The 14,754-nt window shown below is 44.6% G+C and overlaps 1 protein-coding gene across 1 annotated transcript in view; it reads left to right on the top strand.

The window, feature by feature from the left end:
• LOC124545856 overlaps positions 1 to 14,754 on the top strand; it is a 1,204,377-nt gene that overhangs the window by 1,178,007 nt on the left and 11,616 nt on the right. Inside the window, exon 9 of the mRNA XM_047124814.1 lies at positions 13,836 to 14,005. Within this exon, the coding sequence (XP_046980770.1) occupies positions 13,836 to 14,005 (170 nt within the window). The remainder of the gene's footprint in view (positions 1 to 13,835; positions 14,006 to 14,754) is intronic.

Raw genomic sequence — 14,754 nt, 5'->3', positions numbered from 1 at the left:
CACACACACACACACACACACACACGAACTAGGAAGAGCGGGCCGCAATGAGCCCTCTGTTTTTTATTATGACATCACAAACCATTTTCGTCCCACTAAATCAAGGATTGCGAGGAACAAGAACATTTCGCAACTAGAAGGGTTGACTATGGTGCTCCATGGACGCGCCGCACATTCGGCTTTGAAGAGAATTTCCTTCGTTACGTACAAGAGAATCCGACAACGAGTACTCAGAACTTTGCCCTTGCTGTAGGCTTCTGTAGAGCAAACAGATCAGTGTCTCCACTGCGTGCGCACCGTGAAGGGCGCACTTTGAAAGTGACCTGGTCTTCAAACTCATTTTTCATCTACTCAATACGTTTCCGGACGTGGACTCCTCATCAGAACTGTATCTATGAAGTCCCTTCTGCGGCTCCTAGAAGCCTGTAACAGAAATTGCGAAACATCTTGTACATTCAGATAGGGTTCAGGTTTTGAAATAGTGTTAAAGATAACTTCATTCGAGTGGCGGTTATTATTAATGACACACGTCGAAGCTGCCCGCGAGATTTTTTCATGCATTTGTGACTCATTGCATGCGGAATGATACAGACTTCATCTCGGCTTCTACCTACACTTGAAATGTAATTATATTATTTCTCGAACAGAAATATTACGAGATTAGCCTTCTTCGTATTCAGGCCCACTGCCATCCCTTACTGTTCTCAGTCTGAGTAAGAGTTCAGAAGGTCTTGGAAGAAAACTATTTCGGTCGTCCTCCCTCCTATAATGTCTGATCATACTTTCGCTGTTTCCCATCTTTTATCTTCTTGCGTATTTTTACTTTAATATCTTAAGGCTTTTAAACGTGGCGTCCGAAGGTCAGCTAGTTCCCATATCCTTGCGTGCTACGGTTAGGTAAGTGACCTCGACTCTGTAAAGGTTGCTCATCGAGGAAAGGCGGCTATCACCTTAAGCGCAGAGCAGAGCAATCGGAATGCAGGGAGCCAGAAATAGGAGTGAGTCAGTCAAGCGCGGGACGAGGTGAGGTGAGGCGCTAAATGGTGCGGCTGCAGGTGTGGGCAGAGGCCCTCCACACAGTCCGCCGCTGCCGTGGGCCCCACTCTTACGTCACACAGCGAAAGCTCTCTCCGCGAGACGCGTTCCTCTCGCTTCTAGCGGCCGCGCGCTGCAGCACTGCGGACATTCGCCAAAGTAGCATTCACTACCAGATGACTGAGGTTAAGCGCTGTATTCTTTCGCCGTTATCGTAGAGCCTCTTGGCTACTGGAGCATGTCGTCAGGATGCTACCGAAGGACGTGCTAAAACATCTACCTATGGTGCACAAGACAAAGATACTCTAAGTTAATGTGATATATACCGGGTGTCCCTCCTAAGGCGGTCTGGCACATTTTCTCTAATGTTCTGGCAAATATTTGCAATTTTGTTTTTGGAATGTGTAGCAGGGGTCGGTGCAAACAAGTACTGCTCATCAAGCGTCATAGGCGACACCCAGTGTCAGCGGAAAGCGTCGTTTTTTTCCCGTTACAAACAAAATGATTTTTAGACCGGAATTTCATGTGCCCACTCGATATCGCGGTCCCAAATTATTCTAGTGCGGTATTTGTTTTATCGGTCTGTATTATCCCAGAAACGACAGGACCATCTAGGCCCCCGCCGACGGCTCCTGGCGTGCGGCAGCTCTACTCAGTCGCTGCTGCAGTACTGGTTATTCTTCGTGGTTTAATGTTCCTGTTAATGCTTATCTGTATAACGCAAACCGATGCTTTTCATCAACACTGGGCGTCGCATGAAAGACGTGTTGAGAGCAATATTAGTTTCGGCTGCCCTCCCCCCTCCCCCACAGATTGCAAAAACGAAATTGCAAATATCTGCCGAAACACAAGAGAAAATACGCTTACATGTCTTAGGAGGGACACCCTGTATCCATTCGCCAATAAATAAATACATAAATTAAAATATCTTCTGTTCGTTCAACATGAACTCGCACTGCAGCTTGAGAAGTAAATGTCCATAATGCTTCCCCAAGAATCGAACAAACTTGTGACTCTTACTTCTATCCTCCTTCGAATACATCCGATATACTCCGTTAATTCTGTATGGTATGAGACCCAAACACATGAACATTATTCTATAATGGTTCGCACGAGTGTTTTGTAAGCATTCTTCGTTGTAGACAGATGCATTTTCCAAATATTATGCTAATGAACCGAAGTGTACCACGTCATTTACCTATAACTATGCGTATGAGAATTCCATTTCATATCCCTACAACATGTTACCTTCCATTCAGAAATCTGTTGCACTCAGCGGCTGTTGAGTTGTAAACTACACATTGCAGCGATCAGTCGTCCTTTTTAAATTTTATTGTGCAGATCTAGATTTCGGCTAGAAACTAGCCATTCTCAATGCACTATTATTTTCACTCAATGCATGTAATGCCTGTTGGTCGGGCTTCATCCACAGTTCATTGAATACCATCAATGAATAGGACGACTGATCACTGCAATCTATAATTTACAAGTACATATCCCTACAAGTTATTACACCCAGGTATTTTACGTCTTGAGTGATATTGTAGTCACAGGATGTTATGTTTGTTTCTTTTGTGAAATGCACATTTTTTTTCATTTCTGAATATTAAAACAGTGGTATTATGTAAGTTTTACTGAACGACAGACAAGCGCAAGCGCGCAGTTTCTTTGATATTTTATGTGTCTTCTGCTACTAAGGCAAAATTAGAAAAGTTAGTTGTTGGAAGATCAGATGTGTAAGATGAAATTCACGTAAATTTAAAAAAAAATACCTACGTAGAAAATAAAGAGCAGTTGCCAATCCAAGGTCAGCTGTACTTGCGGTTATACAAATGAGACTCCAATAATTAAGGACATTATTTCTACGAGCAATAGACGTGTATGGCAGGGACTAGGGGTATGTTTGAGACGACAGAAGGACATTGCAGCTACCACAAACTGAGGCATTGTTCGAGTCATCGATCAGTTGTCGGTGCGTGAGGCGTGGTCGAGGGCGTGGCCGGCGCAGGCTTTACGAGCAGGTCGCCGAGCCGCGGCTATCTGGCTCTCCCGGGATCCCGGCCACAACCTTCCTTGCACGTATTTCGTCCATTAAATCAGACCTAGCCATTCGATATCTAACTGCCGTCTTCGTGTTCGTTGTATTAAAGCAATTTGATAATGTAACTGCGGAGGAAGAAACACAAATTGAGGTTTCTCATAAATTATTTAGCAATCACCGCATTTACAGGCCACATGTCAGTAGACAGTGCGGCGGAGGGGAACTTTTGTCGTTCTGTATTAACTAACGCGCTGTGGATAACGCCAGTTGCTCCGTACACACATGGTACAGTACATACCCTAAAAAGTGAAAAGTTAGTACTATGGGGTTGTTCTCTGTAGCGTGAGTGAAAAGTCATACTTCTTAGTTCATTGTCCAATCGAGCCTGTATGGAAGGCATTTCCTGAGAAAGAATTATTTTACTCTGCTAGGGGGTATTCACTGCGTTGATTATAGACTGTCGAGTCACATCAATGTCGCCTGTCAAAAGCCTGAATAACCACTTTGTACAGTGCGAACTGCTGCGAGACGTGTAGGAAGAGTCAGCGAGGTTCTGGAAGGCACGGACAGGGGTGTGCGGCCGTGTCGACTCTAATGCGTAGCCAACTGCGCCAAGTTTCCCGGTTGTCGGTTGAGGATCCATGGTGCGAGCAGCCCGATCGAAGTTGTCCCACAGATTCTCGATTAGATTAAAATCCGTTGAGTACGGTTAACTCATCCTGGTGCTCTTCGAACCACGCATTTAAATACGAGTTGTGTAACACCTTGCATTGTCCTGCTGTGATAGATGGCATCGTGTAGAGGAAGAACAAATTGTAGGAAAAGGTGGACACGTTCCCAAAGGATAGATACAGATTTGTGTTGATCCACCGTTCCCTCCAGAACGACGAGATCAGCCAGGGAATGCCACGAAAACATTCCCCAGACCAATCGATCCCTCCTCCGGTCTGAACCCATACGACGATTGTTGCAGGGCCGTACTGCCAAACGCCATCTGTCAGGTGGATAATAGAACTTGATTCGTATGAAAACGGGCAACTAAGTGGACGTCCAGTTGCTGTAAAGGCGTGCGAATTCCAGTTTTTTTTTTTTTTTTCGCATGAACTAAGCGCATGCTGCGGAGGCCAATACGCAGCAACTTCCGCTGAATAGTCTTTGCGGAGACACTGTTGGCAGTCTGTCAGTTCATCTGAGCGGTCAGTTGCTCAACCGTTGCATGCCTGTTCGCCCGTACACATCTCGTCAGCCTTTGGCGCACCACAGTTGCCCCGGCGCGGGTTTCGGATAGCACCATTTTGCCATGCACGGTATACTTTAACCGCGGTGGCACGTGAACGGTTTACAAGCTTATTCGTTTCGGAAACGCTTCAACCCTTGACCCGAAAGCCAATGATCATGCCCTTTGGGACGCCAGATAAATTGCTCCATTTCCACATTGCGACAACGTTTGCACTGTTCCCCGCGTTCCCCCGGCACGCTTTGTATACTCTCCACTCCTAGTGCTGCCAGCTGCCGTCTGTGAGTGGTTATTGCACGTTGATGTCCAACATAGGTGGTGGTCACATTAATGTGACTGGATCGTGTGCCGCGGTCTTAGGCGCTGTCATGGACTGTGCGGCTGCTCCCGGCGGAGGTTCGAGTTCTCCCTCGGGCATGTGTGTGTGTGTGTGTGTGTGTGTGTGTGTGTGTGTGTGTGTGTGTTTGTCCTTAGGATAATTTAGTTTAAGTAGTGAGTAAGCTTAGGGACTGATGACCCTAGCAGTTAAGTCCCATAAGATTTCATACACATTTGAACATTTTTGAACTGGATCGTGTATAAAAGAGGAAATAAGGAGAGTCGTATGACAGATCGAAGTGTGTCGGACTGTGAGCACACACCCCTTAGTATCTATTTTCGACCGGGAGCAGACTTTTAAGTAGTTACCCAGCAAAATTATTTAGTGGTCACAGCTTGGACGCTTACCAACATTTCGTGGCCATATCACTTACTACCTCCTCCAACAGTGAGTCCCTTCTTCTTATGGACCTACTGGCCATCTATCGAAATTAATTTTCTTGTCTGAGATACCGGGTTATCCTGGTCCGTGTCACGTTCTCGGAACGATTTCAATTTTCTTGCTTCCGCTCTCGCTGTACTCCAGTTTTCTTGGGTCAGCCGCGCAGTCATCGTTCCGAAAATGTTCATACAACGACAGTTACACACGTATGTCTCTTTCCCCCTGCGTGTTTATTCATCCGGTCTCAGATGTAGCTGGCTATCAAGAAATCCGTTCGCTCTAATATTTCATAAAATTTAATTCCGTATCTCCGATTTGACTGATCGCTAGTAAATCGTTGACGCATATAGGTCAGCTTTGTCGATAGTTGTATAGTGTCTGCACAGTGTAGACACGGCGTTGCCTTGTTAGAGATTTGCAAAATGATTTAATTAGGTATGTGTATGTTGCGAAAAGTGACAATTGACTCTAAGTAACGAAAAGTGTCAGGTTTTCCACACGAGTACTCAAAGGAATCCTTTCAATTGCGGTTACACCATAAGTCGCACATATCCAAAGTCTGTCAATTCAGTTAAATACTCAGGGACTAAAATTACGAATAATCTTGATTGAAACAATGGCATAGATAATTTTGTGGGGAAACCGAACCGAAGACTGCGTTTCATTGACAGAACACTTAGAAAATGCAACAGATCTAGTAAACAGACTGCCTACACGCGCTTATTCGTCCTCTGGTGAAGTAATGCTGTGCGGTATGAGATCCTTACCAGTTAAGATTGACGGAAGACACTGAGAAAGTTCAAGGAAGGGCTTATCGTTTTGTATTATCTTGAAGTAAGGGAGAGAGTTACGGTTGAGTTGGGGGGACAGTCATTCAAACAAAGGCGTTCTTCGTAGGGGCGGCATCTTTTTACGAAAATTTCCAACTTTCTCCCCCGAATGCGGAAATATTTTGTTGAGGCTCACATACATAGCAAGAAGTGATCATCGCACTAAAATAAGAGAAATCAGAGCTCGCGCGCAACAGTTTTAGTTTTGGTTTTTCTTGCGCGCTGTTCAAGAGTGGAACGGTAGAGAAATAGTCCGAAGATAGTTAAGTGAACACATTGCCAGGCACTTAATTATGAATTACAAATTACTGGTGTAGATGTAAATGTTGTTGCATTACTTAATACGCTCGGTCTAATTTCCCATCTCTGGCATGCATTGTTTCGGGAGCCTGACTCGTATCGTTGTTCATCTGCAACGTGTCCCTATTTTCAAGTTCTCTCTCTCCCGGTCGAGAGCATTCGTAAAGCCACGACCAGTTCAGTATGCCCTTACTGGTGCCAGAAAAGATGAATGTTGGTCCCCGGCTCGTCTCGGCGCCGGCAATCCTTTCACGTCACAATAACCAGTTGGCGAGGTGCGGGGATTTTCTGCCGTAAGCGGAGCGCAGCGCCCAGTTTCGTTTGGTGGGCAGCAGAGTGGCCGCCCGGAAGCCGTGACGTAAGGCGGCGTGCCGCCGCTGCGCCTTATTCGGCGAGGACAGCGCCCCGGCTGACACGCGTGCGCCTAGGGAACCCCTGCTCACACGTCGTGGACACCACCAGCTTGTCATCTCCTTATGCTCCCCGGGGTCACGCGAAGTGTTGACAGCACGCCTCATACCGCAGGGGACGTAGGTGAAACGCACACGTACGTCCATGTGTACATTCAGGGACTCGTACTCAAGTTATAGTACCCCTAAAATGAAATAATCGGTTATGGAAGTCACAACGGGAAGAATGTACGGGAAAGCGTAGATATTTTGCTATGGGAGTTACGTATTTTTGACTAGATTCAACAACGTAGTTTTTAAACTTGTGATGGGGGGGGGGGGGCTGCAAAAAATCAACCAACCAGTTGCAAAGCAAGGTTTATTGGAACCGCTGACCTAGGTTTCGACAGACAGCTGTCTTCTTGAGAAGGTGTAATAGGCCTTGTTACATCAGATGCTGATGAAGTATAGTGAATGAAGCCAAAAGGCTCTTGTCATATTCGACATCCATCGTAAGAACACAAATAATCACAAGCCATGACTTAGGATTTGCAACACTATAGTAGTACAGGTGTGCAGATCAAAGGCCGGACGCGGTGGTCTAGCGGTTCTAGGCGCTCAGTCCGGAACCGCGCGACTGCTACGGTCGCAGGTTCGAATCCTGCCTCGGGCATGGATGTGTGTGATGTCCTTACGTTAGTTAGGGGACTGATGACCACAGATGTTGAGTCCCATAGTGCTCAGAGCCATTTGAACCATTTTTGCAGATCAAATATCGGGTGTAGTGTGCAAAATGACACCAGAACGGAGTCTGCTGGTGTATAGCTACACTTCAGTACTACTTCCTGCGCTGCATAGTCTAACAGTGGCCAAATGTGCTGCGCGAGCTGCCCTCGACATCACATAACATGTTCTTCACCTTTTTTGGATAAAAGAGTACCTGAAACATTCGCAAAAACATGTCACTGCACATCTTTCATCAGCCTGTCAACTGCTACTATATAAGTACCTCGTTCAATTGAGGGAAATCGTAGTTGCTCCAGTATTTAAACACACATAAAAGATTACTACTAACAAAAATATAGTTCCACCATTTTCCACAGACCATGTTGCGAAATACTGAAACGACTGTGAAATATTAGAGATGTTACGATCTATACTACGATTAACACTTCGTGAGAGTGCCACGTGGTTCAGTCATAACCGTTAAGATGCATCGTAACTTGATTGCTCAGTGCAGGGCTTTCCACTTTAAAGACACAAAGACCTAGGTCCCATACAGCAGGACCAGCCGAGAGTGTGACACGATGGAGGCAACACTATACCGTTTGTTCGTAAGAGGTTGGTCTATTCGGGTGTTTTGCGGAAATCTATGAAAGAGTGGCACGTACACCTATCGGTGTAATCTCCGTATTGGTGAAAAATACAAAAAAGGGAAAAAAGATTGAGATCGTTCTAGCGCCACGTCTTGTGCTGTTAGTAGGCGTCATTTGTCGGTCCGGGCGCACGCTTGCCTTGGTGGAAGTTGGCAGTATTGCACGGCTAAAAGCTGTGGAGCATCTCTTTATGTACATTAAATTGTCCAGACGCGAAGTATAAATACGTATAAGATTCCAGAAAACTCGCGCAACGACAAGCACATCCTGAACCTCCTGGCTATACGATCCTTATACATCTGCAAAACGTGCGATCCAGTTTGATGGACACCTGTATATACAGTCGTTAATATGACAAGCTTTGTAAATACAGACCTCGCAGAGATGATCTGAACTCTCATCAGAACCACTGTTCTACAGTCGACTTCTATAAACATCGTCTGATTTTCTGGCATCAAATGACTACGACCGATAATGAAAGATTTCAAGCGAACAGCCAGTCCATTCACATCAGCTCAAAGGCGATAGCTTTGAATAAAATGAGTTCTCACGAGTTTTCCTATAAGAACCTTAGACTAGATTTGACACGTGGCACATAATCATCATACATCTCGTGAGTGTAGCTAAAATTACTACATCGCACTGCATTATTCCCTTTTAAGACTTGTGTGGAAGAGGCAGGGAGGGGGAGGAAGATCCTTGAGACAGTCACAAGAAATGTAAACGCGGGCTGATACACTCTGTGGCTGCCACCATATGGACTGCAATAGCCTCGAAAGCATTATGTCTTGCTTGTACCAAATGACGTTATCAAAGTAGCTAATCTCTGGAGACTTTGGTCGCAGTGTGAACGTTTGCGTTATCAAGTGGAATTCGGGAGAAAGACGCAGATAGGATGGCGTGTGTGACGTTTTCGAAGACAGTTTTGTTCAGATGCACGGAAGTCAACTGCAGACAGCTGTTGCGGAAGTCCAGATATCTTAAAAGCTAGCTTCAGAGATCTTGTTAGTTGTGCTGGTTATGTATTCGCTTCCACGTCGCATCCAGTGATGCCGGTGGCCGAGAATGATACGGTGGTCTCTGAACATCGCACGCTCTGCGGGGTCTGATTGCGGAGTTAGAGTTACTTAATAAGGACAGTTGCTTTTACGCACAGACAAAGAAGAAATCAGCCGTCATTGCTGGGAAATAATACTGCACATTTTAAGAACTTTCGAGGAAAGTGTGACAATAGGGGAAACCTTTAGGACGCGGAATACATGGGACTTACTGGCGACGCCCAGTAGAATTTCTCCACAGAACTTGTTATCTAGTTATTAGGCTAAAATATACATAAGGGTGAAGGACTGTTATCTCGAACGTCAATAAAGTAATCTTAAGGAGATTACTTCGTCTTTGACTACGTGACCTGATAAACGTAACGATATAAGACCTGACGCGGATAAACCGCTAAGTATATACAATCGTGTATTAAAGGATCGGTTCTGATAACACAGACCATTCAATTCTAGTATCTAAATATCGATGTTTCTGTAGCGATGAATGATTAAGTTTGGAACACAAATTTTTGGGAAAGAAAACCTAATTTGCTGTCAGCGCACTCCTTTTTGGATTTCGTTAACCGGAGGAGTAGAAATTCATCAATATATCACATCGTCTTCTCACTAAAACTACTGTTGTGTTCCACAGACCACCGTACTGTGTGTGGCGCAGGATACGTATGATACTAAAGACGTTCGTCCACTCCCCTAATCCGTTCGCGAGTGATATGCGGGATGAAAGATTGTCGGTAGCCCCTGCACCATATTTTCCTTGTTTGTCCTGCAGTATGGGAACTCGACAATGTGACGACAATGATAATTATCCTGGGTCTACGTCACCACAGCACATCATGACGCGCACCCAGAAAACGTTGCTCCTTGCCCAGGTGATGAGTAACTTTGCCTTGAGCTCCCTTATCGGCGGATTTCCTGTGGAATACGAGGGATACGTCATATTCCACGTAATTCGCCTCCAGTCATAGGCAGTAGCTATTCTAACGGGTAGGAACGGTGTACATAAAGCAAAAGAGTAGATCGAATTCCGCAGATTTAAGAACCGAGGAAATCGCGGTGTTTTGTAGAGTACTATTTAGGCGTTTTCTGACACTTCGTGTCAGCCTTCAGGACTGGTTCAACTTTACTGCTTACCTCCTCATTTCGACCAGACTTCACTTTAATTATTTTCTCTGTCTGCACAGATACGACGTGCCTGCCTCTACCGAGTCTAGCACCGCTGCACTGTTTCTGTGTTTGCACAATTTCCCATAAACTTCTCAGGGAAATGGTCCCATTTTACTCTAAGGTCGTCTTCTCCGGTGACTTCTGCGTAGACCGAACTTTTATCCATTTTAAAGTTATCCCTAGTAGCTTAATTTCTCTTCGCCATTAAACTCCGGTACTTCAATCAGATACGAAGGTATCAGTGGTACAAGATGGACATCGATTACTTTGCAGTGTAAAGATATTGGAGAATCTGTCATTTTCAAGAAAGCAACAACACGCGGGTAGCGTTAAATAGAAGAAAACTTGTATTTAAATCTTGACATCATTTTTAAGGATTGTGCACCTGCTTAAAATGAAAACAATGAACAAAATTTTCTCGACAGGACGCTCATCTTTTCTACCCATAACATAAGAGATTAAACTTGGTTTTTCTTAGGTTGTGTTCATCTTCAAAGTGACACACGTGTCCTCACAAACAGCAATAGAATAGGGGAAGCCAGGGTGACAGCATTCGCAGTAGGTGTTACTGCTTTAGGTAGCAGTGTCTCAGTGAAGAGACTACCTTTCAGGGGCATAGTAAAAGGAGGAGTCCCCAAGAATAAGCAAGTTGCCAGTGTACGGCGACAGCTGACGTACGCCAGGTTTTCCCACTGCGTCACTCCAGCAGTTTACTCACGCAGAGGGAGAAATGTGATCGTTACGCTCCGACCTTGGAATACCGTGGCTGAAAATGGAGTTGCATGGTAGTCGTGGCAAACTTACAAAGCACTGCTCCAGCAGACGTGCCAAGAACAGTGGCGTAAGACTAAGACGCCATCGGCAGAACTAGACTCTTCGCATCTGACTGCGTCGCACTAATTTCTTGTCCTGCTTTGGTCCACGCTTTTATAATAAAGTTCCTCTTCAAGGATGGAAGACACATTTCCTTTGAATTATTTCAGTTACAGCAATTAGTAGTACTGTTACTAAAGAGATGGCAGTTGCTATTTCAAGCGATTGACATCTTAACACGTTCCGACTTCGTAGCAAGTTATCAGTTGGTTGTAGAAACGTGTTGAACGAAGCCCGCCGGTGAACAGTTTGCTACTCGCGGATCACGTCGGTAGACGGGCGTTATGGGACCCGTTTCCAGTATCGTCTAATAATGACTTGCTAAGAATTCTATGCCGGTTTTGATATCATTTGTGAGGCAGAGGGTGAAAAAAAAATCATTTAGTTTACAAGACAATCGTCATGTTCTCCAAAGGCAGTGTTCCTAGCTGTAAAATTGTCATTACATTGTCTACTTTGTTGGCGATATGAGAAGTTCCATGGTCGCTGCTTGACAGGTGTCATCATAGACCTGTCTGTGACTTTGCCTAGACCATCCTCCACTCCGTATATTCAACCCGGTGCCCCGTCTTGCACTAGTATGTGAGCCAAAACAGTTTTTATTTAGCAGACGTAGTATAAGCATGAAAATTATAACTGCATCTCTAGCTCAGCACTATAAAATTGTGTATCGTATTTTCTCAGTAGGCTGGTGAAAGATGCGACGGATGCTAACTCAGATCTGCCTACAGTTCCTATTCGGTCACTGAAGGCAATGCCTGAAAGAGTTTTGAAAATTTAAGGAAGCATTTTAGATCGCATTTTCCTGAGATAAAGATCTCGGCAAAAATCAGCTACTCATTTTACTGTCTGAAAAAGGTAGGTTCACGAAACACACGCATTGGCTTCAGCCATTGTAGGAAGTATGGGAAAATTTGTTTATTGTCTCTTCCATGTTACGATCATTAGAGATTGCTCGCTAGCTACAGGAGGATCAGAGAGGAAAACGATCATGGGCCATGAAAGGAAGCACTCTAGCATTCGCCAATAGCATTATAGGGAAACCTTGTTTCGGATGAGCAGACGTTCTCCTCGAATGTGATTGTGCAAAAGGTGTCGTGAAAATGTAGAGCTCGTTCTTTATAATATAGCGTTTTGGGCGACACAGCGTACTCCGCTTTAAAAATTAATTCGATGAATGAGATAGTTTGCTAACATGTAGGTATTTGATACTTCGTCTGTCAGAACCAGTTTGCGACTGTCTGGTTGTACTTGGAGGGGGCGGGGGGGCTGGCTAAGACGTAAATGAGTTGGTGGCCACTTTCCCCTGGCTCTGGACTGTTGTTAACGCTCCGTTCCTCACTAGACGAGTGCGCTGGCTTGGGCGGTGCCGTTGACTTGCTACTCCGCCTCCTTTTCTGGCCATTCCTGTCATTACGCTGTCACGATAACGTGAAGGATGGAAGCCGCAGCAGCCGCGATGATGTGGGTGCCCGCAAATAGTCGACCTCGCACCAGGGTCCTCTTAAGCGAGTTAGCCACCACAATCTAATCTCTGGTCCAGAGCTTTTCCCCTATCTGTCACGTACGATCGAGATACTGAATTCTGAGAAATCCTTAGCGGCCCCTTTACGTTTACGGATCAAGGAATTGTGTAGCACAGCATGCAGCTTACAACACGTGCCTGCCAGCAGCGGGTTATCTTTCATTGCTACCATGCAATGGCGTCCCCCCCCCCCCCCCCCTCTCTCTCTCTCTCTCTCTTTCTCTCTCTCTCTCTCTCTCTCTCTCTCTCTCTCTCTCTCTCTCTCTCTCTCTCTCTCTCCCGAGGGCTTAACATCTTGCTAATGACGATATCTCCAGAGAGGAGATGATCTCGCTTCTGTTTCACTCTTTCTTTTTCACAGAAAGTGTGCGGCAGTAGTCGAAGGAATGTCCCTTTTTTGATATATTAATGAACTGATGGGAAACTAGCAATCACAGTAGCTTCCTCTCTGCTGTCTGCGGCGTTTATCGTCCTGATCGCTGCTATGCTTGAGATTTTAACAAGAAATTTGCTGCGTCAAAATACGTGTATCTGCGAAACATTGACGGTTTACGCTTTGGACCGCTGTTTAAATCCATTCAAACATGGTTCTGTATAACAATGACATGTAAACCCGAAGAAGAACAGAATTCAGTCCTGATAATTTAAGAGCATTTACCATAAAATGAGGAAAAACTATGTACGCGGGCGATATGGTGAGGGTTTTAACCATTGATTCATTTCACACGGAGTTTCTCGCTTGAATAGCCTTGTCTGATGATTGTGGGAGAAAACAGATTTTGCATTCTTAATTTTGTGAACTTCAGATTAGTTTTAATCCAAAAGTCCATACACCAACTTCACCGCTGGCTCCAAAAGTCCATACACCAACTTCGCTGTTTGCTATACTCCTAGGATAGTATGTCGAATGAATCTGTCACTTTCACAATGTATTAAACGGATGGTTCCTTGCGTATGTTTTGTGTAAAGTTGGTACAGAAGAGAGAAGTCGGTAGCGTAAGATTAAGAAACAAATTCTAGGGACTTGCAGCAGTTACACTTCAAGTATATCACACATTTCTTAATTTCAGCGATCGTAGAAATGTGTTCCTACAGGTGTTCGGTGATCGTTTTCATGCTGGGTTCGATGGACATCATTTCGCTAGTCTTCCTCCACCCACAATTCCAGTCTTAGCTAAATGTTTTTCCTTTCTTTCGTGATCATCAGACAGGCAGCATATGACAACGGCCACCTTTCCTTGTTGCAGGCACTAAGAAGATGGAGTACAAGACACGCCAGTGGCACGAGAAGTGCTTCTGCTGCTGCGTGTGCAAGACTCCCATAGGCACCAAGAGCTTCATCCCTCGCGAGCAGGAGATCTACTGCGCCACATGCTACGAGGAGAAGTTCGCCACAAGATGTGTCAAGTGCAATAAGGTATGACTTCCTATCGCATTTTCTTCGTCCGAAATAAAATTATCACTTTAACGTAACCAATAAGGATCGTTACACACACACACACACACACACACACACACACACACACACACACACACGCCATATTCAAGCCACACGTAATAAGACACAGGTGCAGTCTTTGTTTGTTATTCATGTGCATTCTTTGCTTATTATTCATCAAGAAACCGTCAATTACACAAGTGAATAACATCAATATCTCGCCAGCTTTGTGAGTGAAGTGACGGTTCATTTAATGTATAGACAGACGGAACTATACTATCTTGCAACGACAGCCATCGGCAGACATAGACATCACTGCAGCTATTACGCAGAGAATTGATACGATTTTTTGGCCTCAATCTAATCGATTCAGCAATTACCACTGTTACTTAAAAAATCTGATTCAAAGACTGCCATTATCGTTAAATTTGCAATAATAGGTAACGCGTGAAAATAAAGGATTTTAGTTAAAACATTCAGCAGCTACATGTTGCCCATACGCCCAGTAAGCCATGAGCAGGCTAGAATAAAGGTTGGAAACAGACATTTTGTAAATTGCTTTTTTTTAGACACGGCTTTGTTAATCCTTTCACATCCGATTTTTCCATAAGTTATCCTAGCAGTTCGTATAATAATTGAAAGTTATCAGCGTTTATCTTTGTTGTATTTAATATAAATTTATTACGTTCCGGCATCTCCATAGTTGACCGCTCTTTAAAAATGAGTAA

This window comes from Schistocerca americana, chromosome 8 (assembly GCF_021461395.2).
Source record: "Schistocerca americana isolate TAMUIC-IGC-003095 chromosome 8, iqSchAmer2.1, whole genome shotgun sequence".
Lineage (NCBI taxonomy): Eukaryota > Metazoa > Arthropoda > Insecta > Orthoptera > Acrididae > Schistocerca > Schistocerca americana.
The sequence above is the reverse complement of the archived record's forward strand: the minus strand, read 5'-3'. Positions and strand labels throughout refer to the sequence as shown.